At 35.8% G+C, this 27,226-nt stretch overlaps 4 protein-coding genes across 9 annotated transcripts; 1 reads left to right on the plus strand and 3 right to left on the minus strand.

Annotated features, from left to right (window-relative positions):
- Nucleotides 1-1,231: 1,231 nt before the first annotated feature.
- On the minus strand, nucleotides 1,232-5,321 carry LOC125217021 (probable tocopherol cyclase, chloroplastic). Its single transcript, XM_048118839.1, has 10 exons — nucleotides 4,935-5,321; nucleotides 4,412-4,656; nucleotides 3,701-3,780; nucleotides 3,182-3,258; nucleotides 2,828-2,997; nucleotides 2,627-2,724; nucleotides 2,309-2,416; nucleotides 2,008-2,124; nucleotides 1,675-1,824; nucleotides 1,232-1,559 (listed from the first exon to the last, which is right to left on the minus strand). Exons 1-10 carry the CDS (start codon nucleotides 5,195-5,197, stop codon nucleotides 1,383-1,385), a joined length of 1,485 nt encoding a protein of 494 aa, XP_047974796.1. The 5' UTR covers nucleotides 5,198-5,321; the 3' UTR covers nucleotides 1,232-1,382.
- A 180-nt stretch (nucleotides 5,322-5,501) lies between these two features.
- On the minus strand, nucleotides 5,502-8,258 carry LOC125211598 (probable beta-1,4-xylosyltransferase IRX9H). 2 transcript variants are annotated; one of them, XM_048111464.1, is made up of 5 exons: nucleotides 8,042-8,258; nucleotides 6,684-7,785; nucleotides 6,203-6,452; nucleotides 5,901-6,082; nucleotides 5,502-5,822 (listed from the first exon to the last, which is right to left on the minus strand). In XM_048111464.1, the coding sequence occupies exons 2-4, from the start codon at nucleotides 7,580-7,582 to the stop codon at nucleotides 5,906-5,908; spliced, it is 1,326 nt and encodes a 441-aa protein (XP_047967421.1). In that variant the 5' UTR covers nucleotides 7,583-7,785; nucleotides 8,042-8,258; the 3' UTR covers nucleotides 5,502-5,822; nucleotides 5,901-5,905. The 2 variants fall into 2 exon arrangements, with proteins under 2 accessions (XP_047967421.1, XP_047967420.1); XM_048111463.1 differs by having other exon boundaries at nucleotides 6,684-7,873.
- A 1,373-nt stretch (nucleotides 8,259-9,631) lies between these two features.
- LOC125212884 lies at nucleotides 9,632-13,847 on the minus strand. Of its 3 annotated transcripts, none has more exons than XM_048113172.1 (8): nucleotides 13,620-13,847; nucleotides 12,660-12,750; nucleotides 12,334-12,548; nucleotides 12,087-12,158; nucleotides 11,817-11,921; nucleotides 10,982-11,715; nucleotides 10,156-10,849; nucleotides 9,632-10,081 (listed from the first exon to the last, which is right to left on the minus strand). In XM_048113172.1, exons 2-8 carry the CDS (start codon nucleotides 12,701-12,703, stop codon nucleotides 9,852-9,854), a joined length of 2,094 nt encoding a protein of 697 aa, XP_047969129.1. In that variant the 5' UTR covers nucleotides 12,704-12,750; nucleotides 13,620-13,847; the 3' UTR covers nucleotides 9,632-9,851. The 3 variants fall into 3 exon arrangements, with proteins under 3 accessions (XP_047969129.1, XP_047969128.1, XP_047969127.1); XM_048113171.1 differs by having other exon boundaries at nucleotides 12,660-12,779; XM_048113170.1 differs by having other exon boundaries at nucleotides 12,660-12,835.
- Nucleotides 13,848-20,837: 6,990 nt separating this feature from the next.
- LOC125215802 (protein tesmin/TSO1-like CXC 5) lies at nucleotides 20,838-24,229 on the plus strand. Of its 3 annotated transcripts, XM_048117355.1 has the most exons (9): nucleotides 20,838-20,996; nucleotides 21,124-21,456; nucleotides 21,633-21,737; nucleotides 21,859-21,997; nucleotides 22,274-22,570; nucleotides 22,966-23,063; nucleotides 23,155-23,249; nucleotides 23,488-23,889; nucleotides 23,964-24,229. In XM_048117355.1, the coding sequence occupies exons 2-9, from the start codon at nucleotides 21,125-21,127 to the stop codon at nucleotides 23,990-23,992; spliced, it is 1,497 nt and encodes a 498-aa protein (XP_047973312.1). In that variant the 5' UTR covers nucleotides 20,838-20,996; nucleotide 21,124; the 3' UTR covers nucleotides 23,993-24,229. The 3 variants fall into 3 exon arrangements, with proteins under 3 accessions (XP_047973312.1, XP_047973311.1, XP_047973313.1); XM_048117354.1 differs by having other exon boundaries at nucleotides 20,838-21,456; XM_048117356.1 differs by having other exon boundaries at nucleotides 20,838-21,456; nucleotides 23,491-23,889.
- Nucleotides 24,230-27,226: the final 2,997 nt, after the last annotated feature.

Below are 27,226 nucleotides of genomic sequence, written 5' to 3' on the forward strand. Positions count from 1 at the left end.
TCTTTCATTTTATTCTTTTTCTTGATTCTTTTCAGTTTTTAATTTGTTTCTTTTTTCCCTTTTTCTGTTAGCACTTATATTTCATAAATTTTATTTTGTCAAAAAAAAATATGCATAATTCTCGATGGAGAAACGAGTTTGTTTGTTGTAAGTATAAATTACAACTAAAGCTAAACAACTACTAGTATAATATCATAAGTACTGCTACTTTTTAATTTAGTTATGTAAGTTTTAAAATTGGAAGTAATAATTAACCATGAATAGTTAACTAATCCGAAGGCTTATGGAATTTGCACATTAAACATTGATTTAATAGGAAAAATTCGAATGCCTAATATTTTGAGTTACTAATTTAAAATCTGACCAAAATTAATTGAGAATGGTCAATTTGGAAAATTATCACCAAATCAGACTTTAGTCTTGGATCTAGATGAAGAAAAAAAAATGCACATTACTACACGTCTTTTCTTGATAAGTTAAATGCACATTACTACACGTCTTGATAATTAAGAATGGTCAATTTGAAAAAAAATGCACATTACTTCAACTTCAACGTAGTTATGCCGATAATTACTGATAATGCTAAAGTAAATATATTTATCAAGCTGCAAAAACCATCAAATATTACTACTCCCTATAGATGTACAAATCGTAGAGACATAGAAAGCAGGAAAAAATCTTTGAAGTTGTTGATAAAAAATAAAAAAAGAACCAAAGTGAAAAAGAAAGATAATTTTGTGTTGGGTGAAAATTTAAAATTGCGACAAGGACATTTCCAGTCCATATACGATATCATCATACTATTAATATTTATTCAACACCCAATTTGGGCAATACCAAGTTAGTGAAATGTCAACCAATCAAAATATTACTCCAATACTCAGTCATTAACCACTTCATGAAAAAAAAATTGAAGCAATTTTTGTGTAAGAATATGTCAAGAAATGGTATGTATATTATATGTGAGGGTGACATTCGTGAGCATTGTTTTCATTTAATCGTCAAAGTTAGTTTTTTTCATTTAGTTTCATTATAATACCTTAAAAATGATGATTGACGCCATTAATTTTAAAAATAGCATAGTAAAGATCAAAGCTCAATTTATTCTTTTATTCATTTTTTGTAAGTTACAGAGAAAATGGACGATCAAGCTCTGCTTTTATTATACACATCCTGTAAATTTAATGACATCAATAATGACTTTTAAGATATTAATATCAAACTAAATGGATGAAACGAAAAGATCAATACTTACATGAACTAAACGAGAATGATTTTCACGAATAATACTCACATAAAGTATAAGATATAGAAGGATTTGCAGCATGAATGTATTTTTACAACTATGTTTCTCTGCCTAAGCAAGTGATCGATGCTGCTACTTACAAGCCAGGGGGTTTGAGGAAAGGAGCCAAACCGAAAAGCCCCTCTACGTCAACGGGAAGCCCAATAACATTAGTGACAAGGTCTGGCATTCTGGTCTTGCCTCTCCATGTCGAGAACCACGGTCCTCCTCCGACCTCTGCAGCTGCCATGTTGCTTGTAACATCCAAAATAACCTAACCACGGAAGGGGAATCGAATGTTCTAGTGAAATCTATTCATGGCAAGCACATTTGTAATAGAATTTCACTATGATCAAGTAAATGGGGGGTGAAGGGAGGCTGGAGTATACCTTTCCTGCAGTTCCATCATAACGCTTTTCCCACAGTCGCATTGTTAGATCACCAAAACAAGTGTCCTTGCAGGCTGGACTAAAGCCAGATTCTGTGGTGGGAGCGCGCAATGGTGTACCAGGATCTTTGGTAGTGACCTCTAATTCCACCTGCTCAATAAACTGCTTATTAGAAAAGGTTTGACATAATCAATGTGCAAGGTCTCTCAGGACATTCGAGAAGAAGCATAGTTGGGTTTAGTCTGTTTCTTTCGTCTTAAGCTCCACACCTAGTAAAATTATAGAATTTGGAGCTTCATCGGATACATCAAAGTAGAGGCGAAATGTGATTACCGCATAGGCTTCATTCTCTGCAGAGAAGAACCAATGGCCCCATGGATCAACTTCCCAGCTGACCACTCCATTCCATGGTACAAACTCGTAGAAAACCCCGCCATAATGAACTCCAATCTGCATAACAATTTAGCTTGTGTTTCATCTTTTGTTATAATCATAGATTTTAGCAAGCAATGTCACCAAAACAGGTATTTCCTTACAAATTTCTTTCACAAAAGCATTGTACTATGATCATATTCTTCACATGTTTTAAACAAGGTGTGAAACAGGCATAAGAATTCACATAATGGATGATTACCAGTGCAGCATTTTCAAAAGTATCACCCAGTCCCGGCAGCTGTCTCAATCCACCACCAGCAGTCAAAGCAACTTCACCATCCGCTCCTTTAAAGACATTGCATTGCACCTATAGAAAAGAGTAGGAAACATATTTAGATGTATGCGTGTCACCAACTGATAAACTCTATCAAGAGATCCTACCCACTGCATGAGAATTCAACCCAAAATAACATGCAAAATTTGTATTTACATTGATACTGAAAGTTTTCCAATTTCATACGAAGAGCATATTCAGGAGCAGAATAGAATAATCAATGCAAGAAGATATTCCACATACCCAGAACCACTTTCTAGGGAAGCCACCACCCCAGTTCTTTTCAGAATATGATGGAGCATTTTTAAACTTGTATCTTTTATCATCCCACTCAATCCAACCTGCAGCAAGAAATCATAGACAAAGGTAAGCTGGTGCAAACAAATGATATTGAGAATTACATCCTCCGGCATTCTAAACCAAAGTAGTTGATAAAAGAAATACCTGTTGAAAGTCCGCCTGCCATACATATTTGCCAGTGAGGTTCAAATACAGGAAAAGCAGCAAGCCATCCTGCTGTTGACTTCTGTTTTGACCCAACATTTCCCCATCCATAAACAGGGCGTGTGCTGTAGGCCCAGCGTGCAGTCTTTACAATTTCTGCAAAATCATTCCTGTCAAGCTAATCGTGTCAATACAAGCTTTAAACAATCTCTAACTGGTTTCACTTTAGTCCAAAGAATCACAATCTATAAATTTATGAACTATCTGAGGTGCAGCTCATTGTAAGAACCACACTTGCTCAAGTAAATAAAGAATGCTTTGTGCAATCCAGGTAACTTTCAGAAGAAGATTTACCTTCCATCATCACGAATAGAACCCTGGTGCCAAAGTGGGGTAACTTGGAAGCCCTCCAAAACCCTGCTGTTGAACTCCTGAACAAAATATTTCGCTGAGTTAGAAACTACCATGTCCCAATCCATATATAAACACTGAAAGGTCCTTAACTTAGTACTAGTAGTGAAGGTATGGACATGAAGATAAAGCTCTTTCTAAATAACAGCCACTTCCTGGTTTTGCTTGTAATGTACACAGTATTGGAGCGTACCAAAAAATAGTTCCCTTGGTGTGACAAGGATTTTAATAATGGTTAGGTAATGTATTTTGTGAGTGGAGAAAGGGCCCCACTTTGTAATTTTTTTATGTTAGTTAATGAGGGGAAAGTATAAATGAAATATGTCCAAAGAAGGGAGTGAAGAAGTGTGTTTTGTGGGACATCCCAAAATGAAAATTGTGCACTATTTTCTGGGATGGAGGGAGTATAAACTAAACAGCGTTCAGTAGCATTTCAGCAGAATTCCTAGGAGAGGTGCTAACCTGCGGAGGGATCTCTCTCTTTGGGGGTTTCATATTCTTTTGTGGCGCAAAAGTACTCCCAAGCATTAACTCATCCCTGTCTATCAAAAGCAAAGTTATCAATTTGACGACCACTGCCTAATTTCATGTAAGACAATGAGGGAAAGGATGTTCAATTCTAAATTTTCAGTGACAAAACAATGCAATGGATGAGATTCCACTAAGAAAGAGGTAAATTCCTCCTCATTTAGAAAGAGAATACGGTTTCAAATTGAATGTAGTGATCAAGGAGCTCCAAAATGCTATGCTGAAAATCATCTTATTGACTAGTTATAATGGTCATGCTGGTAACGTCAAAACCACCTCTCGGATAAATGCCAAGGAGAATGACAGGTACAAACTGGTTCCTTGATAAGTAAGCATGGTCTACCAGTAACACAGCTAAAAATAAACTGTAGCAGGTCTCAGACAATATTGTAAAGATCTGTACGGCTTAATGTGCAATAAACCATCATAATATAGAAACTGAGTTGCTAAAGATATTTCAGAAAAGAAGATAATAACTCAAAGCTGACTAATGGTCATAATAGATCTACTTTTCTAACCAGGTTCTACCTCCCCCAGGGATATATTTACAACTATGAATATACAGAAGGCCATTGTGATGGGAAAGTGAAGCAAATATAGACAGATACACACACACACACACACACATGTAACAAACAAACATACCTCCCCAAAAGTTCTTTGTTTCTTCAGAGAACTGGCAGATGAACTTGTCGTCAGCCCCTAAAATTTGAGCACCAATTCCAGTTGATCGCGGCCCGTACTGTGCCTCCTCCAGTCTGCTCAACTTCTTAGAGAATGCTGGGTTCTCTAAAGAGTACATGAAGCAAAAACTTTGCCTGTATTCTGGAATTGAAACCTTGAAATACCAGCCCTCAAAAAACTTCCGTGCCGTTCCATCAAAGTGAAACCTGAAAAAGAAAATGATAACTCCTTCATTCCATCTAATACAGCCATTGCTTACAAGAGTACATAACTGTTTACAAATTACATTAAGATGGAAAACAATTATATTTTGGGCATTCAATTCAGTCAGCAACTTACAGTTTTATACAGACATCGACAAAATCATAAGAGTTCATTTCAATCACACAGTAAAATTTTTAACAGTTACTCAACAAATTTAGAGCGGAGTCATAATCAAATGCGCAGAAATTAGATTCTCGAATTCACAAGAGAGAAAATTTACCCGCTGTGAGGGGTTCGGAGGGGGCGATTGCGAGGCGTGCGTTCGTAAATAGGTTCGGCAATAACAACCCCATCGCCATTCTCATTAACGGCTGGGGAATTAATTGTATTGGCGTTCAACGCAGCTTTCACCGAAGAATATCGACGCGAATTTTTCCTGATCGGCAGCTCCGCCGGAGAAAACGGAAGTGCTGTGGCGGTTTTAGGACGAAGAGGCGACGAATTAAGGCATGGATTTCTGGAAATTGCAGAGAGATTCTCCATTGATGGAGCTCACCGAGCGCAGTGAGTGAGTGTGTGTGGCGGAGATAACATAGAGGTGGCGACTGGCGCGGCGGCGACACTTGTAGTCGGTTGCTGGAATGTGGTGACGTGGCCGAATAATTCTTCATCACATAATTCAGATTTATTTATTTATTTGTTATATTTTTCTGTAAGTTATTTTTTTTCTTTTTTTTAAGAAACCGACATTTTATATGGTCTCTCCTTTTCCATTTGTAATTTTTTGTGTTATAAACATATGTTATTTTTTCCCATTAGACTCTTTCATTAAAAAAAAAAAAGAATATTCAAATCACAAATTGAACACAAAATTTAAATAGATTAAATCATAGTTACATATCAAACAATTATCAAGAACTACATTTCTTTTTTCATCCTCACTTTCTTCTTAGCATTTCCATTTTCTCTTCCACAATTGATCTTCAAACCTAATGTTGTAAGTATCCATGACCAATCTTATCAAGATGACAAGAGAGAGCTGTACAGAAATAATATCCAACCTTGAACCAGGAATCTGGGAAAATTCTTCAACGAATCTGTTGGATCGTCTCCAATCTCCATGACCGGGACAATAAATCGCTGCATAAGCTCGTTCGTACACATGCGACTGCAAATGGAAAGTAATACTCGCTCAGAAGAAGGGAAACGGACAAAGGAAATGGCTAAGCAGGATCTATCTTCTTACACGAATCAAAGTTGCAAAGCATCGGTAAGTGGAGAGATGGTGCTCCAGATACTTGTAAACCAGTTATGAGGGTAGGAATATGTGTCAGTTGTGTGATGCCAAACCATGATTCCCGAAGAGGCCATCGAGAAGCACTCCATTTGGCTCTCATCCTCCACGAGCTGCTCGATAAACGTGCTTGCCTGCAATGGAGTAAACATGTTAGCTTGATGCATTGACAAAATTAACATGGACCAACATGAATGATTTCATGTTATCATGTATACAATCTGATGCATGGTGGCAGTTAGAGGGAAACACACTTGTATGTCTGGCTTCACCGTCTCGATCTGCCTGATTGGCTCGATTGTGGGCAAGTGCCATCTCTTCTGATCCCAAATCACGGTGCTATTGAAAGCAAAACCTGACATCTCAGCATGGAATCTCTGAGATCGTTTCTTCCTGTCATCAACGTGCCACCCTACCACTCGAGAGCTGTTACAAATCGGACCCTCAATGAGAATTTCGTCTCTGCTTTGAACCAGCTTGGCCGTTGTCCATGTCCCTATCCGACTGCATCAATAAGAAAGTTGAGTATCACCACAGCCATTTGCACTTTATCACATCCTAATTTGGATAGGTTACTGTTTACTAGCTACATACATTTAAGTTGCTCGAAGAGATGAGTAAGTTCGACCTTAAATTGGTCCCTTATCGAAAATTCACAAGGACACATAATTTCTGAGCAAATATATCTCAAGCAGATGAAATTTCCAATATATGAGTTTGAGGTGGATGCAATACCTAATGTTTCTCATCTGGTCAAAGAGGGCAGTCGAGTATATCCTATCATCGTCTGCAAAGTAAGCAATCCCATCAAGACGGTGTGTCTCTATGTGCGAGAGTGCCACATTCCTAAGGAGTGCGCTTCTATCTGTTATCCCAGTTTCATTCTTGATACGGCATATGAGATGTCTGTACATGACTCCAGAGTTCCTCAAAAGTTCAGCCGTCTCCATGGACTGATAATTCATCTCCACGACTATCCAAAGAAGAGGGTGTCGGATCAGTCTCAACGTGTGTGCCAAGCGATTGAGAAAGTAGGCCTGAAGCGGCTTAGCATGTGTTGGAGTGATGACGATCAGAAGCTTATCAATATTAAACACCACATCACGAGACAGATCCATCGAGTTATTTAAAAGGGTAAGGTCAGAACGAGGATTGCTCACTTCAACATTGACCTTCTTCTCTCTCCCCCACGTAGAGTTCTCTTGCAGAGAAACTTTGCCTACTTTAGGCATCTCATTTTTCAACCCAATCAACTCGAAATCAAAAGCTTCTTGTTTAGGCAAGGAACTCGAGGACATACTCAACGGTACAAATGGTGTAAGCCCAACAAAGATACCAACAACAAAGCACATCAAGATATGCAAGTAAACCCTCCGCCAATTCTGCCCCTTCATCCTCAACCTATCAACATCCCTAGAAGCTCGTTGTGAGAAAAGGCCAAGAACGAAGCTCTGGACTCTGTACAACGCATAGTCCAAGGAGCCCAGCCAGGAAGACAACAGCCCCCCTTGTGGAGGGTAGTTCTGACCGTTTGTAGACGACTTAGACAATGGCGACGCCACTTGACACGCCTCCCCATTGCCTACACCTCCCGGCCGAGGAACGGGAGACAATGTTCTTCTGATTGATGCCATCACAAATCCCTACTAGGAAGATCCAATTCCCCCAAACACACACTGTTTCTATCGATTTTCGCCCTAACAAAGATCCCTCCAACCACAGAATACCTGCTTATCATACCAACAAATGCACTTTCCTAGTGTCTGACATCAAAGTAGATAATCATCTCTTCTTCATCCCATTTATAATATAATCTTTTTATAGAAGATGCTGCATTCTGCAAAACACTCCATTTTCAGGCACCATAATCAATCTTCAAAGCCTTAACATACATCAAATTCCCCAATTTCCTCCTCAAACAAATCCTGTTAAACGCCTTAACAGATTCAAATCACCGCATAACTTATTATTAAAAAAACAAAAACGAATATCAACAGCTATAACCCCAGCAAAAATTCATCTCAATCCTACACAAAACTAGATTCCAAGCTTAGATAATGAAAAAAAGCAAGGCTTTTGCAATAAGCAGTTACCTTGTTTTCTTCCCAAATGAATTAAGCCTCCAATTTTCGCACCAATCTCAAAGCGCAGTGGCAACAAAAACTAAAAAAATCAGCTCAATTTACTATATATTGAGAAATTGCAAAAGAAATTGCCTCCTTTGAGATGAGTAGTCAGTGAATCCGTGAATCCGGACAAGATTTATCTGGACATGTGAAAAGGAGTAGAAGAAAGAGACGAATGATTGTGTAGTGTGTTTTTTTATTTTGAAAGCCAAACTAACTAAATCAATAGAAAGTGAAAGATTTAACATAAATTCAAACTATTATTTACTAATTCTTTTTCTTTCTTTTTTGTCTGGAATTATTAGTACTAATTATTTACATCAGATCTGCAACAACGATCACTGAAAATTTATGTTCATTCAATGCAGAAAAAAAAATTAAAAAGGGAAAAAGGGTGTATTTGCATATGTTGGTTACATTTGGTGGTTTTCAGGCAAAAATTTTCAGTTAAGGGAAATTAATATTGCGTTAATCAAATCAGATATGCCTCTTTCTTTTTTCCTTAAAAGTGTTGAATTTTGTTCAAAAGGTTGTGAAACTTTTATTTATTTATTTATTTTTAGCATGAACTGGTTTAATTAACAACTTTTTAAAGATTTATTAACAAATTTAATCAAGATGTGTTAATTATTGGAGTATTTTATTACTCCATTAATGTTTATTGCGTGCATCTTTTAATTACTACTATCAATTAATCAGTTTGATTATGACTGATTAATTACTACTACATCAATTGCTGACATATTCTCTTTTCAAGATGAAATTTCCACAAACATAGATTACGTTATATTAATGTATGCTCTTTTTTGTTTATATCTTTTATTTCACGTATCGTTTAGACTTGTAGTGTTGATTTCAATTCATATATTTTCTAAAATATTTTTTCCTAATGTATTTGGGTGGGGAATGGATCCTTTAGGGTTTTTTCATTTATATATAAAAAGGCCCAAAAATCGAAGCCCTAATTTCTAGCTTTGGGGGGGCGGGCGTGTTATGGAAGAAGAAAGAAAGAGAAAATTTGTTTAATTCTCTATGTCAAATAGATGTAAATGAAAAGAAGTGGTACTATAGCGTTATATCGTATTAAAATAAAATCCATTATTTCCCAAAATTATGTTATGAATATTTTTTAGTTACTAACGTGCATATTTATAAAAGCAAGTATTCACAAAAGTGAAATAAAACTTCACTTTTAACCAAAAAGATAAAAAGATTGATTGACAATAGTATATTATTATGGTATGTAATGAAATAAGATCTTACAAACATTCGCCACGATAAAAAAAAAAATATAACATGTGTCTGTTTCAAATTATCAAATATTTGGTCATATTTTATCAAGGCTAGTATAATTGATTACATTTTATATCCGACGTATAGATGCACACATGAATAATTGACTTTATAGTTGAATTACACGAGCTAATTACATATGGAGCATTAGATTCAAAGTCATGGACTCATTGTTTACAAATATATATATAACAAAAAAAAAAGTCCAGGATTAATCAAGATAATGGAACACTAAAGTAAACCTTGCCTAAAAATAATACTATAAAAATAAAATAAACTTCTTTTATTTGGCATAAAATGCTCGAGCCAAAAAATTGGCAAACTAACAGTATACCGAATCAATGTTTAAATTACTAAAATATCCTTTTAAATAGAAACTAATTATAGCAATTGCCATGTAGTATCATAATTTGAATCACTAGCTTCCCAAATCATAAGGTAGTAGATACTGATTCTTATTCATCAAAATGAGTTTCTCATTTGATCACACTCTCTTCCTGCGAGGCTTTCTTCCTCTCTTCCTGCCTTCGACATTGCCTAGCCGCGATTTTCCCTTCAAACCATTCGTCTTCGTTCCCCGCTCCAAATCATTTGCGGTTATGGTGAATTCGTTTCCTACTTGAGGAATGCTGAAGTCTGCAGGATTCCTGTTGAGAATGCACTCACCTAATGCTTCTTCATTACCTTTCGAGCTCCTTGCCTCATCTTGAGTTACTGAAGAAAACAATTATGTTATGAAAACAAATAAAAAGAAGAGTTTCAGTAGTGAATGGTCTTATCTTACATACCTCTCAACGAAGAGCTGCTGCCGTTTTCAGGAAAGTGGAGGAAGCTCATGAGGTTCTCCTTTCCATTTAGACGCGGGTGGTGCTTGCAGGGAGACAAGGGCTTACCTACTTTGTATGAAGGATCAGGTTTGTTAACTCTCTGCTCCATCAAGGATAACAGCTTCATTGCGGGAATCTTTTCGCTTTGGTAAGGATCTGATGATCCTATACCTCTCCCCTCCTCTCTGAGCTCAGCCACATCAGTTACAACTTTCTTTCCCTTGGCATCGGCGCTTCTCAATTTGTCTAAGAATGAGACTGGGCTCGGGAGAATGGGGCGCCTCTGGGTGCGGGAATCTAGCATTTCTTCCCATGTAGTGGACTTTGCACCTGCCGTTATAGAGGGACGCTCTGATTGCCTAAGTTTTCTCATATCCATCTGATATTTATTTGGTTGGACTCCCATGTTTCCGTTTGAAACACTTATGCTGCTGGGAAGAGGAAATGCGGCTGCAGGAGGATATATTTCCGTTGTATCACGTCTCCTCAGATTTCCACGTTGTCTTTCATGCAGGTTTTTGGCCAACATCTCAACTATTTCCATCGGTATGTCATCTGATGCTCCAAGTTCTGCATTGTTATCTTTGTTTCCCGGATAAGTTATTCGTTTGCCAGTCTTGTAACTGCGGAAGGCAGAGGCAGAGGCAGAGGCATTCTAGAGAATGAACAGCAGAGAGATTCAATTAGTCACACCTAAAGAAAACAATTTTTGAACTAATACCATTGATTGATTGATAGAGACATGAAATATCAAGATAATGAATATGAGAAGTTAATTTTGTCGTACCACAGTTTTTTGCAGAGGAAAACTCCTCTCCTTGGGAAGAGTAGTAAATTGCTGCTCTTCCTCCATATCAGCCATCTCGGGTATTTCCACATTGAGATCGGGAATGTACCTACGCTTCCTGGAAGAACTTTGGTCATTGTGATCACCTACAGGATCCTTAAAACTATTGAGTGAAAGGCCCAACTCCATGGTTCCTCCGCCATTGAAATTTCCGAAGATGCTTCTTCTAGGATGCAATAAAGGATCATCCACAGCTCCAATTTTCTGTGTTTGTTCCTGTAAGCTTGCAGAGGACATGTTATTTGGAAGGAGAGGCTCACCCATTTGGGCTATTTCATTGTCTCTACGGGTGTGTCTCATCTTTTTGTTGGCATCTATAGCTTTAACCTTTTTGGGGTCAAGCACAAGGCCCTTAGTTCTCTTAGCAAAAGCCCTTGGAAAAACTGACAGCAGAGGCTCTGTGTCTTCTCTCAGCGAGATCTTCCTTTTCCTCTCAGCTTCTGCAAGACCGGCAGGGACGTCTACCTGATGCTGAGGAACTAAAACTGATTCCATCTCAGTTGATGCTACCTTCATTCCACTTGATGAGGCAGATCTTGTCCTTCGAATACTGCTAGTTTGGGGCCTTTCTTCCACCAATATATCAGCCAAAGAACGTAGCTTCGGCTTTCTCCTGTTTGCCGATGCACTCAAAGGACCATCCCTTCCATATGATACAGTAACTGGCTCGTCAACTGCGCACAAAGGTTGGTCAGCGAAACATGCTATATCTATAGTTATCCTTATCATTACTAGGAAATAATCAGTGAGAAATTCTTTCACATTTTCCGTATACCTGGAGTGTTATTAAGCGTCTTGAGAACCTGCTGCAGATTTACTTCAGGCATATGCAATGAATTTCTAGCTTCTATATCCCTGATATCTGCTTTACCTTTGCTACCTGAGGAGATATTCTTGATGTTACATATGGGGAAAAACCGCGTTGTGCTCTATGACAACTAGCATATGATTTAATTTTAACTGAAATCATAATCAAGAATGAATACAGCTTGGAACTACACACATGACTCTTTAAACAATACATGACTTATGTAACAAAACTTACATGTGAAATCGCCGCTGCATAAACTAAGTGTCTTGTTAATTTTGCTTTGATCACTGTCTTCCCCTTCTGCATCTATAACCAAAGTTTATTACCTCAAATTATTGTAAGGATATAACAAAATATACGATAAAAAGTTCTTGCTAACTGTATTTATAGACGCGCAATTCATAAATTTTGCACATAAATCAATTTAATTACCTACTTTTGTCACAACTATGTAGGAGTAATCTTTAATTTCAGCATTTACCTGTGTTATCTCTACTGTGTGTGGTCGCCAGTACCATTTCTTTTGTAGTTGTCTTCGTTTCAGCATTTGGGACGCAGCTCGAACACTGCCACCATCGAAATTCAGGAACAGATAGAGGAGGCAGCTGATATTTAACCGGATCAACATCATCGCCTTGAAGTGCAAATGGATAACATGTCTTCAAATCCTTTTTCCTCATATCAGCAACAAAACCACTGCACCAACATTTGAGAAATTAAAATACAGCACATTCACATTGTTACAAGGAAGCACTCAATATTGCACATATATACACTTTGCAGTATAAAAGATGTCAAATTACTCACCGTATAGTAAAATGCTCGTGTTTAGGTGGCTCGCTTGCTTCCATGCCACTACTAATGTCAATAGCTATTGAGTTGATCCGAACGAACAATCCTAACCTCGATGTAGAATCCACAAAATCACTATCTCCCATAACAACAATATCCAATTCAGTAACATAAAACCCAAGAACCGGTCACTGAAATGAAGCTATTAGTACACAATTGCAAATGTTGGGGCATAAAATCATGGTATGAAATGTATTATGTATGTAACCTAATAGTGAAAGAAGCATTCATCAATTGCAAGATATAATACTATAATTTTATCACAAGCCTTGTCCTAAACAACAGTTGAAAACCCTAATTAAGAATCCCAGCAAAGACAAAGCTGGATACAGCAAATCTTACATATGTCAGCATGAGATATAATATTCTAATAGATAAATGAACTAAACAAAAAGCAAAATGAGCGATTAAAAGCACAATAGCCCAATTTCAATTTTAGGGTTTTCCCGTTGAAGAATCTCAATTCAAAACTTTAAATCAGATCGGAAAATTCAACTACCACCAAAAATCAAATCAAACCCCCCACACAGCTCACGCAATCGCCAAACCATAAATCGTGATTTTATGTGCTGATTTCATTAGCTCAAATTAGGGTTTTATGAAGTCGTAACGCTATTTTAATATACCAACTTCACCAGCTATACATGGAAAAAAAACAGTAAAGAATAAGCAATAAAAAGTGGCATAAAATGATGAGAACGTGAAAACAAAATCACACCGAAAAAGGACAGCTAAAAATTAGATACAGAGGTAAATTTTGAAATCCACTTCGGATAAAAAAAGATGCACGACATATCAGGTAAAACTCAGCTCAAAGTCAGCTAAAACCTAGTGAATTTGAAAAAAAAAAGCAAAATTAAATATAAATAAAAACGTAAATAGTACTGTAAGAAGAAGAGAAGAAAAAGTAGGAACCTTTTTTCTCGGATCGCGAAATCGGATCAAAAATCTCCACTCATCGACAGCTTAGATATCATTTCTCCACAAATCACTCCGAAACAATCGCCATTCATCTCAATCTCCGCCGATTCCACGGCTGCGCCGGCGAATTCTCGCCGGAATCCACCGCGTGCCCTAGCGTAAAATCCGATAGCGAAAGAGAGGGGAAAAAAATTGTTTTAGAGAGAGAAACATGAAAATGAAGAGATTTATAGATAGAGAGAGAGAGAGAGAGAGAGAGATGGAGTTGAGTTGATATTTCAATTTCTTTGATTTTGAGTTTACTGTCGCCCTATACGTACAGATTTTTGGCGTGTATACTTACAATATACAAACCCATGTGTTTGCATATTGAGAGAGAGAGAGAAGGATCCAGCCAATCAGAGAGCGCCAGCGCAGCATTTCAGAGCAATTTTTATCCCAACCAACGATGCCCGAAACCCTAGTCAAACGAGAGTCCAACCGTGACCCGCACGCGCTGAACGGCGAGGTTCGTTAAACGGTCGCTGTCTGGTGAAAAATATGGTCCTGGCACTTAACTCGCGTCTCATTGGTGCGTGGATGTCACCGCGAGAGAGTGAGAGTGGGGTGGGTTTTTGGGCTGCTAGAGAAAAAGAGAACCCTAAAGTCTTCGAGAAAATAAAGAAGGAAGGTATCAAAATACGAAATGGAAAAAGGAGGAAAAGAGCATTAAATAATCATACTCATTATAAAATTGAGGTAGGTAGGGATAAGATGGGCTAGGGTTTCAATTTCTTTTTTTTCAATCTGTATTTTGCAATTAGTAAATTTACATTAATAAGATAGATTCTGTTCAAACATCGTAAAACATATAGGCCTAAAAAATAATGAATGTGAAATTATATGTACAGCACTTGTTAATAAATGCATAATTTTGTGGCGGCGATAAATGTTGTAATATGAACGGTAGGACATCGATAGTAATGGGCCGTCGAGATTTAGAAAAATGTGTTACGGTGTTTAGCCCAATACGCATATTATTATTTATGCGGTCATTAAATGCATAATTCGTAGCGGCGTTTAGCGTCTATTATGAACTGACCGTTGAGACTGATATAGATATTTTAGGGTATATTTGGCCCAATGCACAAAATTGCACGCAATGTTAATGGCTACCTCCTTGCATCTTCTTTGCATCCAAACATTGAAAAATATAGTTATAAAGTAAAATGGATGTGAAACTATATGGAATACTTGTTATTAAATGCATAATTTTGTGGCGGCGATAAATGTTGTATTATGAACGGTAGGGCATCAATAGTATTTTGGGCCGTCAAGATTCATAAATATTTTACGGTATTTAGCCCAATACACATACAATTATTTATGTGGTCATTTAAATTCATAATTCGTTTGGCGTTTAACGTTTTCTTATGAACTGCAAGATACCAATAGTGTATTGGGCTGTCAAGACTAATATAGATATTTTGCGGTATTTGGCCCAATGCACAAAAATGCACGCATTGTTAATGGCGGCCTCCTTACATCTTCCCTGCGTCCAAACATCGAAAAATATAGTTATAAAGTAAAATGAATGTGAAATTATATGTAATTGTTAATAAATGCATAATTTTGTGGCGGCGATAAATGTTGTAATATGAACGGTAGGGCATCGATAGTAATGGGCCGTCGAGATTTAGAAAAATGTGTTACGGTATTTAGCCCAATACGCATATTATTATTTATGTGGTCATTAAATGCATAATTCGTAGCGGCGTTTAGCGTTTTATTATGAACTGACCGTTGAGACTGATATAGATATTTTAGGGTATTTAGCCCAATGTACACACTATTATTTATGTAGTCATTGAATGCATATTTTGTGGCGGTGTTTAACGTTTTATTATAAACTGTAAGATACCAATATAATTTTGGGCTCTCGAGACTGATATAGATATTTTAGGGTATTTGGCCCAATGCACAAAATTGCACGCAATGTTAATGGTTGCCTCCTTGCATCTTCTTTGCATCCAAACATTGAAAAATAGTTATAAAGTAACATGGACGTGAAATTATATGTACTTGTTATTAAATGCATAATTTTGTGGCGGCGATAAATGTTGTATTATGAACGGTAGGGCATCAATAGTATTTTGGGCCGTCAAGATTCATAAAAATATTTTACGGTATTTAGCCCAATACACATACAATTATTTATGTGGTCATTAAATTCATAATTCGTTTGGCGTTTAACGTTTTCTTATGAACTGCAAGATACTAATAGTGTATTGGGCTGGCGAGACTAATATAGATATTTTGGGGTATTTGGCCCAATGCACAAAAATTGCACTCATTGTTAATGACGGCCTCCTTACATCTTCTTTGAGTCCAAACCTCGAAAAATAAAGTCATAAAGTAAAATGAATGTGAAAATATATGTACTTGTTATTAAATGCATAATTTTGTTGGCGGCGATAAATGTTGTATTATGAATGGTAGGGCATCAATAGTATTTTGGGCCGTCGAGATTCATAAAAATATTTTACGGTATTTAGCCCAATACATATACTATTATTTATGTGGTCATTAAATGTGTAATTCATGGTAGCGTTTAACGATTTATTAAGCATTTCAAGATACCAATAATATTTTGGGCCGTCGAGACTAATATAGATATTTTAGGAAATTTAGCCCAATGCACGCTATATTGTTAATGTAGTCATTAAATGCATATTTTGTAGCGGCGTTTAATGTTTTATTATAAAATGTAAGATACCAATTGTGTTTTGGGCCGTCGAGACTGATATAGATATATTAGGGTATTTGGCCCAATGCACAAATGAGCACGCAATGTTAATGGCCGCCTCCCTTCTTCTTCTCCTCCCCATCCTTCTTCTTCTCCGTTGCCTTCCCCCTACTCCACCCAGATCCCACCGTATCATCCTCCACCGACTCCTCCCTCGCCTTTTTTGAGTTCACCGTGCGTGCACCATGCGCATGCGCACGCGGGAGCACTGCCCAAATTTAAGTCTCGAAATTTACATTTAATACGCATTTGAAATTCAAAACGTGAGAAGTAAGAAAATCGATTTTTTATAATTTACTAAGTATATTATAAGGGTACACATTGACTCTAATCATCTAAGGTAGGATACTTCTTTTTCAGTACCATATGTACAGAAGGATGGGTTTCAGTACCGTAAATTTCATGATTGAAACAATACAATAATAGATAAAGATATTATAAAAGTCGAATTGACAGTTCCAAGTCGTAATTTCTCTCTCAAAAACGAATATTGTATTTGAAAATTGATTAATTTTATGGCTCGTGAAAATTTACGAGGGTACATGAGGGTTTGATTCTCTGTCATTTGTCATTTATACGTTATCGCGTATACTTTGGCGGGTTAATTAATATATATTCATTTTGTTAATTACATCGCTTACATGTAAATTTATTTAAAGAGAAATTTTGTAATAAAAATGAAACTAACTGGGTAGTCATGAAATGTCGCAATCACGATGCAAATGTCAAGAAAAACCCTACCTATAACGAACAAATTTTCGAATTATCTGAACCAAAACACGAAAACAAAGATCATGGAGGTACTATATTTTTAACACTTTTGAGACTACATAATGTACAAAAACAAAGATCATGTTTCTGTCGATGTGACAATTATTATCTTTTACTATTAACGTATCATGATTCATGAAATAATATTTTTCTGTCTAAATTTTGAAATGGGAAAAGTAGAGTGATCACTTAATTTATATATCACTCAACCCTGAGAATTAATCCTCACTGAAATATTGTTGAATGTTGGATAGTGTTAATTAGGTAACCATATTTGGGTATGGTATTTTATTTAGAATTTAATAAAAATAACTTAGAGGACGCATAATTAAGCAGGTGGTCCAGATTACAGGTACTACTTGAAACCGATGGATATACTCTATAATTGTAAAAATCAATATAACATGATTACATATCTTTATATACTTCATATTTGATTACATATTGTAAAAATAAAATTGATAGTCAAATACAATTAATTGAGATATATTGGCATCATCATCATGAATATTGCATAATTATAATATTCCAACTTTTGAGTGGATACCTACAGTGATTATGCTTTATTTACATATAAAATCAAATACTAGTATAGATGTATGATTCCTCTGTCAACTATAGTTTCTAATTATTTGATATCGAATAATTGAAAATAATTGGTACAATATGTCAATTCAAACTGCACTAAGAAGAAGACATGGATGCACTTACAACATTTTCTTAAATAGCTAAATATTTGAAGTCACATCAAACATAATTTAGTACTGTAATTAATACGTAATTATCTAGTACTATTAGGTAAAAATATGTACAGTAATATTTTTTGTTTATCTTATACTCCTATTATTAATCTATAAAAATACAAGTTACTAGTATTTCATAATGGTAATTATCATTACACTTAATATATAGATACATAATGTTTTAAATGTCACATCCACGCATAGTTCGTATTAATACATTAAAAGCCCTATATAATTTAATTTAGTTCTGTCTTCGTAAGAAGAAACTACTACTACATCTTTGTATTATTCAAACAATATAATATACAACAAAAATATGTTAATTAATGAGGGTGTAGTGCATTTTTCTTTTTAAAAATGGCAGTACGATTTAATACAGGAGAATTTAGACACCAAATCTTTATATATTTCTAAACAATTATCGTACCCCTTCAAAGTGATACACAGGCACATGTTCACTACTTCCATATTAATATGTAGTTAACTAATGAACATCGAAATTAAATAGCCAAAACAAACAATTTAAGAATGAGTATAAATGTTAACCCAATATTTTATTACCTACTTCGACACTATGATATTGATAACTGATTTTGTTTTCACAAGCTAGGATGGTATATATACAGTCGTTTTTAATTAATCAACTCCCTATAAAAAAACATAGAATCGTCACTTTTTTTTATTTTCTACTCCATTACTTCTTAATATTTTCTTCTTTTTTTTTCTCTCGGTACCTATCTTTTGTCTTAAAATTCTTTGTTCTTCAATTTTTTATGCAATTTTAGACCTTTTTATTCTTCTAACTAACAATATTATTCAACAACATCAATATAGTAAGGATGAACATAATATCAAGCAATTATAACAAATTAATCATAGATAAAATAAACAAATAATGAGTCCCTTCTTCCCATTCTTACTCAAAAGTGTGTTCGTCATCGTCAGTCACTTTCTAAGCACCTTGTTAATTTCACTGCACTAAATATATAAAATTATTGAAATCGTTTAAAATTTACTACACTTGAAAAAAATGATACCTCCAACATTTGAACCTACTTAAATTTCATTTTTTTAGTTCACAATAATTTACAACAGGCTAATAATAAGAAATGAACTAATTTCAACCTCTCCCATTAACATTTCCACTAATTCCTAGTGACGCATGTGTTGTATTGTGAATAATTATGTGGATAAAACAGTGAACCATAAATATTTTAATAATAAAAAGTTAACCACAATATCACATTGCACTTTATGTGATGCTACATATTGAATAGACCCATATTCATATAGTAATTGATTGTCGTCACACAAACGCCTTTTATTTTCCCTAGTACTTTAATTTGATGTGAAATTTATCTCTTAATCCTTTTTGTTTATATACAAGGGTCAAGATGTAACATATTTTACACAATATGAGATAAAGTATATCACTACATTATAAATGAAATTACATATTCACACTTAAGTGAGATTAATCGGACCAATAGGTGTTCAGAATCATAATAATCATGTACACTGAATTAATATATTTTTTCACATTTTAAACCTGAACATAGTACTCCATAAACAGAATATATACATTTTACATTATAGTGTTAGGTTAACACTTACTAATTTTGTTTCAAACTCTTCTATTGCACGTATAGTTATATATATCTTGGACAGAGCACTTGACAACCAAAATCAAATTATAACTATCAAATAAAGTAAACCTAATCAAATTTATATACTGTGAGAGAATAAAGGGTCACATTTTATTATATTAGAAATGGAGGAATGGAGAATTTTGTGTGATAAATTATAAATAATTGAAAACAATTGGGATAAAAATAAGAAAAATTAATGTGAAAAATATAACAAAGAAATAAATATATAATTAATTTATGGAAAATTCTAATTATTATTATTAAGTGTTACCAATTTCATTAATTGTAGTGGAGTACATAAATTATGAAAAATAATTTTTATCATTGTACAATATTTTAATTTTAGGGATTTGCGACGTTGGCAGTCATAGTACTCATTTAATTATTGAAAATGAGCCTCGAATTTCAAATTTTAAAATCCTGCAATAAAAAGACAACAGTGGGCCCAACAGGCCCACTATCTGTTAAAGTTCGTGTACAAACTTAATAGTTTTCGTCTCATGCAATCTATCTGGACAATCTCACCAATGACATGAAGCCACGTGTCAAGGTGCATCTTTTTGCATCCGCACCATATTATACCTCCTTTAGCGCCAAAATTCAGGTCTCGATGTCATTCTAATTCCTTTTCCTTTGCCATATTTGACTGAGCTTTAAAAAAACGCCTCTCCGGTTCCATTCTCTCCTTTCCCTCCAATTTCAGTCGAGTAGCTGTCTATTAATATTTCGTTATTTTTATCAAATAATCTATGATCCATAACCGTAATGAAGTAAAAAAATCTCTACTAGCAACAAAATCATAAAATGTAGATTTATTCTCGATTACTTCACAATGAAGTTTTTAGCGAAAGTATATATGATATGAAAGCCGAAAAAATCATATCCGAACAGCACCCATTATAAAATAAACAATGTTCTCAATTCATAAGGAAAACGATATCGGTTAAGAAAATACGCCGAATATGTTATACGGATGCGAACAGAATTTTTCATTATAGAAAAATTGAAAATATATCTAAATTTCTTGATTTTTAGTTCATTTTGAAAATATGGAATGAATATTGATAATTGGCTCTATATTTTTAAAGTTTAAATTTGACACCGCCAAAGAATTGGATGGAAAGTCACAGGTGAAAAGGGGTGCGAATCGCAGCCGTCAATCCAAACCCTACCTTCATCTTGACCGTACATTCTCAAAAATTGAAATTTCAAAGATTTGAATTGAATCCAAACCCACAGCTCAGTGAAACTCCACTACTTTCTCTCTCTAAAAAATTCCCCAAACCTCGTTCTCCCTCAAAGATTCAAGCCTATTTATTAGCTGCCTTTTGCGGAAAATCAAGAAGATTCAATTTTCGTAGAAAAGCGCTCGAGATTCCATCCTGCAATCGTCTCTGAGAGCTAAATCTCACGATACGAGGAGGTGATTAGTGTTTTTAGAGAGAGAAAGATTTGAATTTGTGTCTTGTTTTTGTTGCTGAAGACGAGCGTTAAATCGGTACAATAATGCTTGATGTCTAAAGACTGTAATTGATTTTTCCTGAATCAAGCATGGAGCAGAGAGAAGGAGCGGGAGAAGCGGCGGCGCTGATGAGGCAGCTTGATTTCGCGGTTAATTTCACGGCTGCGGCGGCGAATGCTGATAATGCCAAGGGGAATTCGCAGCCGAAGTGGCTGGAGGAGGCGAATTCGAAGCACGCGCGTGCAATTTTAGGGCACCAGTCGGCGGCGCGCCAGTTGGCGCGAACGAAATTTCCGCCGCGAAAGATGGTGATGCCTCCAAAGTCGCCGCACCGAGAATTGAATCGAATGGCGGAGCAACCACAATCGCCTCCAGTGGGGGAGGCGGTGCATGTGCCTAAGCGTGCATTGCAGCAATTGCTGTAAGGCTTCGATTTTTATGTTTGTTGATTTTGGATCATTTGTGCTTGTCAATTGAATTAGCCTTTTTCTTGTATCCTATTTACAATGCGATAACCGTTGCTTGAAATTTAGCAATTCGCTTCCTTGTTAATGCATAGATATTAGTACTTTCGATAAATCTTGTTATCCGTTTTAGGAAAATGGAGTCCCCGGCATCACGAGAACATAATCCGGAACAGAATGGTGGCACTCCGAAGAAGCAGAAGCAATGCAGGTGTAAGAATTCAAGATGCTTGAAGCTGTAAGTATGTGTATAAAATGGAATAGCTTCTTTGAATTTAGCTTGGCTGTGAATGTATAAAAAGTTGTTAGTATGTAGTCGGACCAGTTTTGATCTTTGGGATTGCTTGAATGAGAAATAGGTATTGTGAATGCTTTGCCAATGGAGTATACTGTGATGGATGTAACTGCGTCAATTGTTACAATACAAAAGAGAAAGAGGCTGAGCGGAAGGAAGCAATTGGTGCAGTTTTGGAGAGAAAACCCGATGCCTTTTATGGGGTATGCAAATGATTCTATGATTTTGTGTTGAATTCTTTTAAATTAAAGAATAGTTCACAAGTTGTCATTAACCTTCTGCTTAAAGGGATTTATTATCTTGATGAATGCATTGCTGTTATTTTGCCTATTCTTTCTTATATTTATCTCTGTATACAATCTCCCCGATCATTAAAAAATGCGGAAAATGTCCATTGTCATTCATGTTTGTATCTTCAGTTGACTTGAAATTTGTATTATTTGTAGAGGAATGATTTCATATGATTGATTGAATTTTAGGCAGAGCAGAGTAGGGGATGCAATTGTAAAAGAACTGGTTGTCTCAAGAAGTATTGCGAGTGCTTCCAGGCAAATATTCCTTGTTCCGACAAATGTAAATGCGTAGACTGCAGAAACTTTGAAGGATGTGAAGAGAGGAAAGCTCGTCTATATCACCATTCAGCAGATTCAATGGCATTTATCCAGCAAGCCAGCGCAGCTATAAATGGAGCTATTGGACCTCCAAGCAAGAAGAAAATTGCATTTGATGAGACATCTAGGGCAAAAATTACTAAATGGCTTCCAGAATCTCACCAGGTTCTTGTTGAATACTATTTGCATTTTCTGCCGTTTCTAGTTTCTTACCCCCTCTACTTCCTTTAGCTCTCTGGTTCTGCTGTTTCCTCTCTCAAATTTGTTGCACTTAGCTTTTATGAAGACTCCTGTTCACAGTATACCTTATGAATTCCTACTTTTCTGAAGTGATGAGCTTTAGAACTTTTGGTCTTTTAGTTCATGTACTAGCAATTTCAACTTTCCTATGCCATGAGTCAAGCATGTGTTAATTATGGAGGTATATAGAAATTGGAGGTCTCAAACATGTCTCATCATTTTGATGTATACTGAACGAACAATTTAAGGTCATCTCATTAATTTCATTTTCCTGTATAAACTGATTGGTTCATATCTGATGAAATCTTCCTTGTAGTCAGGAACCTAGCTTTACACCTGGAACGTCATATTTGCCATCATTTGTTCAGCCGTCTAAACCAGACCCTACTAAATTAGGACTTTCTAAATCCTCGTACAGGTAAATCTTGATCCTTGTGGTTGTGTATGAACTTGTTGTGAGTAACCATGTGCCTTGGCCTAAAAATTTTAATTACTTCCCATGGTTGAAGGTCTCCTTTAAGTGGCATCCTCCAATTACAACATGTCAATGACTTCTGCAAACATTTGGTTGAAATTTCAACAGAAGCAGCCAAGACTCTTGCAGGTATGTTATACCGCCTCAGAGTTTATGAATGTACAGTTTCCAATCGCTGATCATTTTGGATATGGAGACTAGAATATCTGCAACCTAATTTTTTATTCCAGAGGGCACTAAGACCCATATTCTTGTGTTACTGTTTCCAATCTTTGATGGATTAGCTGACCTCTAAGAACCATATTCTTGTATTACTGTATATGTATCAAACTTAAAGTTGACTGTCACTTTGTATTTACCTCCCCAGAAGAACGAAAAATGATCGATGGTGGCATTGATGTGAATTGGGCTGAAACTTCGTGTGGGCACTATGAAGACAGTAATCATCATCAAAACCAACAGAATACTGTGGAGTTCCCAGAAAACAGAGGAAATAGGGATAGAGCGTCGCTGCGTGAAAGTGATGGCTATGATATTCAAAATGGGAGACCATTGTCTCCAGGAACACTTGCATTAATGTGTGACGAACGAGATGCAGCATTTATGGCAGATAATGCTCCATCTACAGTCGCAGAATCTGATACAAGGAGCAACTCAGAATCAGCATCTGCACTTGGTCCCGACCAGTTATACGTTGAACAAGAAAGGCTTGTTCTAACCAAGCTTCGATGTTTTCTCAATCGACTCATCACTTGTGGCTCCATAGAAGGTAATGAATTTAATCAAAAAGTATCTCAATGGACTCATCTCTTGTGGCTTCAATTTTGTGTTTTTGCATTGCAGAAACGAGAAAAAAGCCGGAAGTCCCCTAGGGTTCTAGGAGCAAATGCGTTGCCGGTGATTGACTAGTACATAATCGAAATGCGGATGAGCCCTTTTTCTTTGCCGTAATGCTGCAAGAATCGTTTTGTAAATGCTAGGAGGTTCAACCAGATTAGGATTAGGATTTCATATTTTTTTACCACTACTACTATTTATAAATGTTTATACAATCTTTTTGGATAATATAGACCTCTTCCATGGTTATACATCGTTATGTTTTACTATACTAAGTGACTCTCTCTCTCCCCCCTTTATATTTTAGTATATTTAAAATTAAATTAGTCCCTCCTCCTTTCTCAATTTTTACAAGGGAAGTATGAGAAACTCGGATTAACTAATTGTATCAACAAATCACCTTGTATTACTGAAATCGTAATTATAATTATATACACTATCAATAATCTTAATAGCGACGACACATATTTTAATATATCAAATTAGTATTGAAAGAAAAAATTAATTAAAATATGGAGTATAAATTTAAAAATAAAATTCAAGGAAAAAATTTTAAAAATTGAAAATTGTTTTGTAAACAATCTAAAATTAGTATTGAAAGAAAAATTAATTAAAATATGGAGTATAAATTTAAAAATAAAATTCAAGGAACAGTAGGATTCGAACCCAGACGAAGTTCTGACCATCTATCAGAGAAAAAAGGGAATCGGTCTGATTCTATCTCTGTTCCTTCCGTTTGAAGAAAGGAAGGATCCCAAAGAATCGATCTTTCTTTTAGTGGTTGAATCTCTCTTTGATTGATCAATGTGTGATATTCCGAATCCTCATTACTAATGGAATCCAAATGATCTCTGGATTGATCAGAAGATCCTTTCAGTTGGCTAGAATCCGTTACTTGAACGAAACTGGATCTTGTGGAATCATATTGAATATTTGACGATATATTCCGTACCTTTCTAAAAAACCGATCCTTGTTTACCAACCACACACTGTCTAAGCAAATCAAATTCTCTCTTGATACGTTCCTCAAAAAATCTGATTCGTGCGGATTCTTCCCCCAACTAACGAAGAGATCTTGGCGAAATTGCCACATATGAAATTGAGCACAATTTTGCAAAGAAATAGCCCACTTCTTTCTCGAGAGGAGATGGGAAACACGCTCAATATCATTTGATTGAATAGTTGACCCAGCCCTTTGTTGTTTGAAGAAACCCTCCACTTCAATTGGTATTTTTTCACGAAAAGCAGACATGAGATAAGAAATCCAGTGTTTCGCTAAGATTTCGAATAGCGGTCCCGAATTCAAGTTGATTCTATTTCGCCTCTTCCTCAGAGAAAGACGATCAAATAATTCCCAATCACGGTCCTTGCGGATCGGATCATCCATATAATATACAAAAAGAAACTCCAAATATTTGATATCTTTCTCTTTGAATAAGATCTCAATTCCAGCGACGGTTTCATTAGATATCTTACAACTAGAATCCCTCTTTTTTCCGATCCAGTTCCTCCACCACCGCGAACCCCAGTTAGATTCAGGCATGCTACACTTTTTAGTTATTGGAAGAACCCAAGTACTCTCTTTCGGATTCAGGAAACAACTCTCAGAGATCTTTTTTCCTTTTGGAAGATACAGGAGCGAAACAATCAACCTATTGATATTGGAAGACCCAACCGATTCTTCCAAGGTATCATTTCTGGGTCCAATGGAATTCATAGGTATAGGAAGAAGCCCTCTCAAATAGAGATTTTTTCTTTCGACCATATTTCGATTGTTAATACGATATATAAGGACCGCTACTACAAATAGTATTACACCCTTGATCGTGAAATATCGATTGCTTGTTGAACCCTGTGAATTACGGGGACTCTGCGTGTTGGAGAAGATGTGTTTAATGTTTTTGCATCTTGTGATAGTGTTTGCGTGCTTTTTCCCGGTGTATTTCAGATGAATGAATCCGATCCTGATATTGTCGCACGGCTTGACTTCGCTGCAGATGAATGACATGGCATCCGGCGTGGAGCTGGTCCCTATCACGTTGTTGATCTCGACGTCGCTAATATGTATCAGGGATGGTTTCTCCAGTGAGCAAAGGTTTGATGGGCAGTACTCTTGATAAAAAACAACGGGGTTGCCCGCATTGACCATGGTGAGGTTGATGAAGTGGAGATCCAAGATGGTGATCGTGCCCGGCGCAGAGGGCCACGTCTTGATCCTTATCCCGTTCTGCGTGTTGATGAAGGTGCAACCCTCCACCCTTATCTCATTCACCCTCTTCTCATCCGTGTTCTTCCCCAGACTCCCGATGTTGATGTCGTGCCCGGGCCCGCATGTCACGTTCTTGATGAGCACTATGTATAATTCTAAATTATAAAAAAACATATACTCCCTCCGTTCCCTCATAGTTGAGGCGGAACTTTTCGGCACGGAGTTTAAGAAATGAATGTTGAGTGTGTTAAATAAATAGATAAAAAGTAAGAAAGAGAAAAAGGTAGAGAGAATAAAGTGAATAAAGTAGAGAGAATAAAGTAAGAGAGAGGAAAAAATTACTATAAATGGAAATGACTCAACTATGAGGGAACTTCCCGAAATGGAAATATGACTCAACTATGAAGGAACGGAGGGAGTATTTAATTTCTTAGTGTTATCATTCAACATAATAATCATAGTCATTTACATCTAACTATTTTATTAATAAAAAATCATTATCTAAGTTATAAAAACGACATGTATATATAGTACTAATTTCTTATTGTTATCATCCAACGAAATAATATTAGTCATTCACATCTAATTATTTTTTGTTAAATAATTCTTAAACCTTAAAGTTATAAAAATGATTACATGTATATATACTAGTGTTATCATCTAACGAAATAATATTAGTCATTCGCTTCCTAGAATATTGCTTATTAAATAATCAATAAAATTTTAAGTTATAAAAACGACTACGTGGATGTATATTTAATTTGTTAGTGTCATCGTCCAAGGAAATAATCTTTAAAATTCTAAGTTAATAAAAACAACTACATGTACACATACTTTACTTTTAAGTGTTATCATCCAACGAAATAATAACAGTCATTCTCATCCAACTATTTTATTTAAAAATAATTCTTATAATTCTAAGTCATACAAGCGATTGTATGTATATATACTTAATTTCTTAGTGTTATCATCCAACAAAAGTATTCCACCTCTTCTATTAAAAATGAAATATTTTTTTTGAACTGTCCCACAAAAATGACACATTTGCTAAAATAAAAAT

Source organism: Salvia hispanica, chromosome 3 (genome assembly GCF_023119035.1).
Source record: "Salvia hispanica cultivar TCC Black 2014 chromosome 3, UniMelb_Shisp_WGS_1.0, whole genome shotgun sequence".
NCBI classification, from domain to species: Eukaryota; Viridiplantae; Streptophyta; class Magnoliopsida; order Lamiales; family Lamiaceae; genus Salvia; species Salvia hispanica.

What these genes read in the sequence shown, in the direction of transcription:
- LOC125215802 (XM_048117354.1), top strand. Translation starts at nt 21,125, where the DNA reads ATGGAGCAGAGAGAAGGAGCGGGAGAAGCGGCGGCGCTGATGAGGCAG. An exon ending in CTTTCTAAATCCTCGTACAG is followed by an intron (nt 23,064 to 23,154) that starts GTAAATCTTGAT and finishes CCATGGTTGAAG; the next exon opens with GTCTCCTTTAAGTGGCATCC. An exon ending in CACTTGTGGCTCCATAGAAG is followed by an intron (nt 23,890 to 23,963) that starts GTAATGAATTTA and finishes TTTGCATTGCAG; the next exon opens with AAACGAGAAAAAAGCCGGAA.
- LOC125211598 (XM_048111464.1), bottom strand. Translation starts at nt 7,582, where the DNA reads ATGGCATCAATCAGAAGAACATTGTCTCCCGTTCCTCGGCCGGGAGGT. An exon ending in GACCAGATGAGAAACATTAG is followed by an intron (nt 6,453 to 6,683) that starts GTATTGCATCCA and finishes TTATTGATGCAG; the next exon opens with TCGGATAGGGACATGGACAA. An exon ending in CGGTGAAGCCAGACATACAA is followed by an intron (nt 6,083 to 6,202) that starts GTGTGTTTCCCT and finishes ACTCCATTGCAG; the next exon opens with GCAAGCACGTTTATCGAGCA.
- LOC125217021 (XM_048118839.1), bottom strand. Translation starts at nt 5,197, where the DNA reads ATGGAGAATCTCTCTGCAATTTCCAGAAATCCATGCCTTAATTCGTCG. An exon ending in AGAGAGAGATCCCTCCGCAG is followed by an intron (nt 3,259 to 3,700) that starts GTTAGCACCTCT and finishes TATTTTGTTCAG; the next exon opens with GAGTTCAACAGCAGGGTTTT. An exon ending in CAGAGAATGAAGCCTATGCG is followed by an intron (nt 1,825 to 2,007) that starts GTAATCACATTT and finishes TTTATTGAGCAG; the next exon opens with GTGGAATTAGAGGTCACTAC.
- LOC125212884 (XM_048113170.1), bottom strand. Translation starts at nt 12,790, where the DNA reads ATGGGAGATAGTGATTTTGTGGATTCTACATCGAGGTTAGGATTGTTC. An exon ending in CACGAGCATTTTACTATACG is followed by an intron (nt 12,549 to 12,659) that starts GTGAGTAATTTG and finishes ATGTTGGTGCAG; the next exon opens with TGGTTTTGTTGCTGATATGA. An exon ending in GACGCTTAATAACACTCCAG is followed by an intron (nt 11,716 to 11,816) that starts GTATACGGAAAA and finishes CTTTGTGCGCAG; the next exon opens with TTGACGAGCCAGTTACTGTA.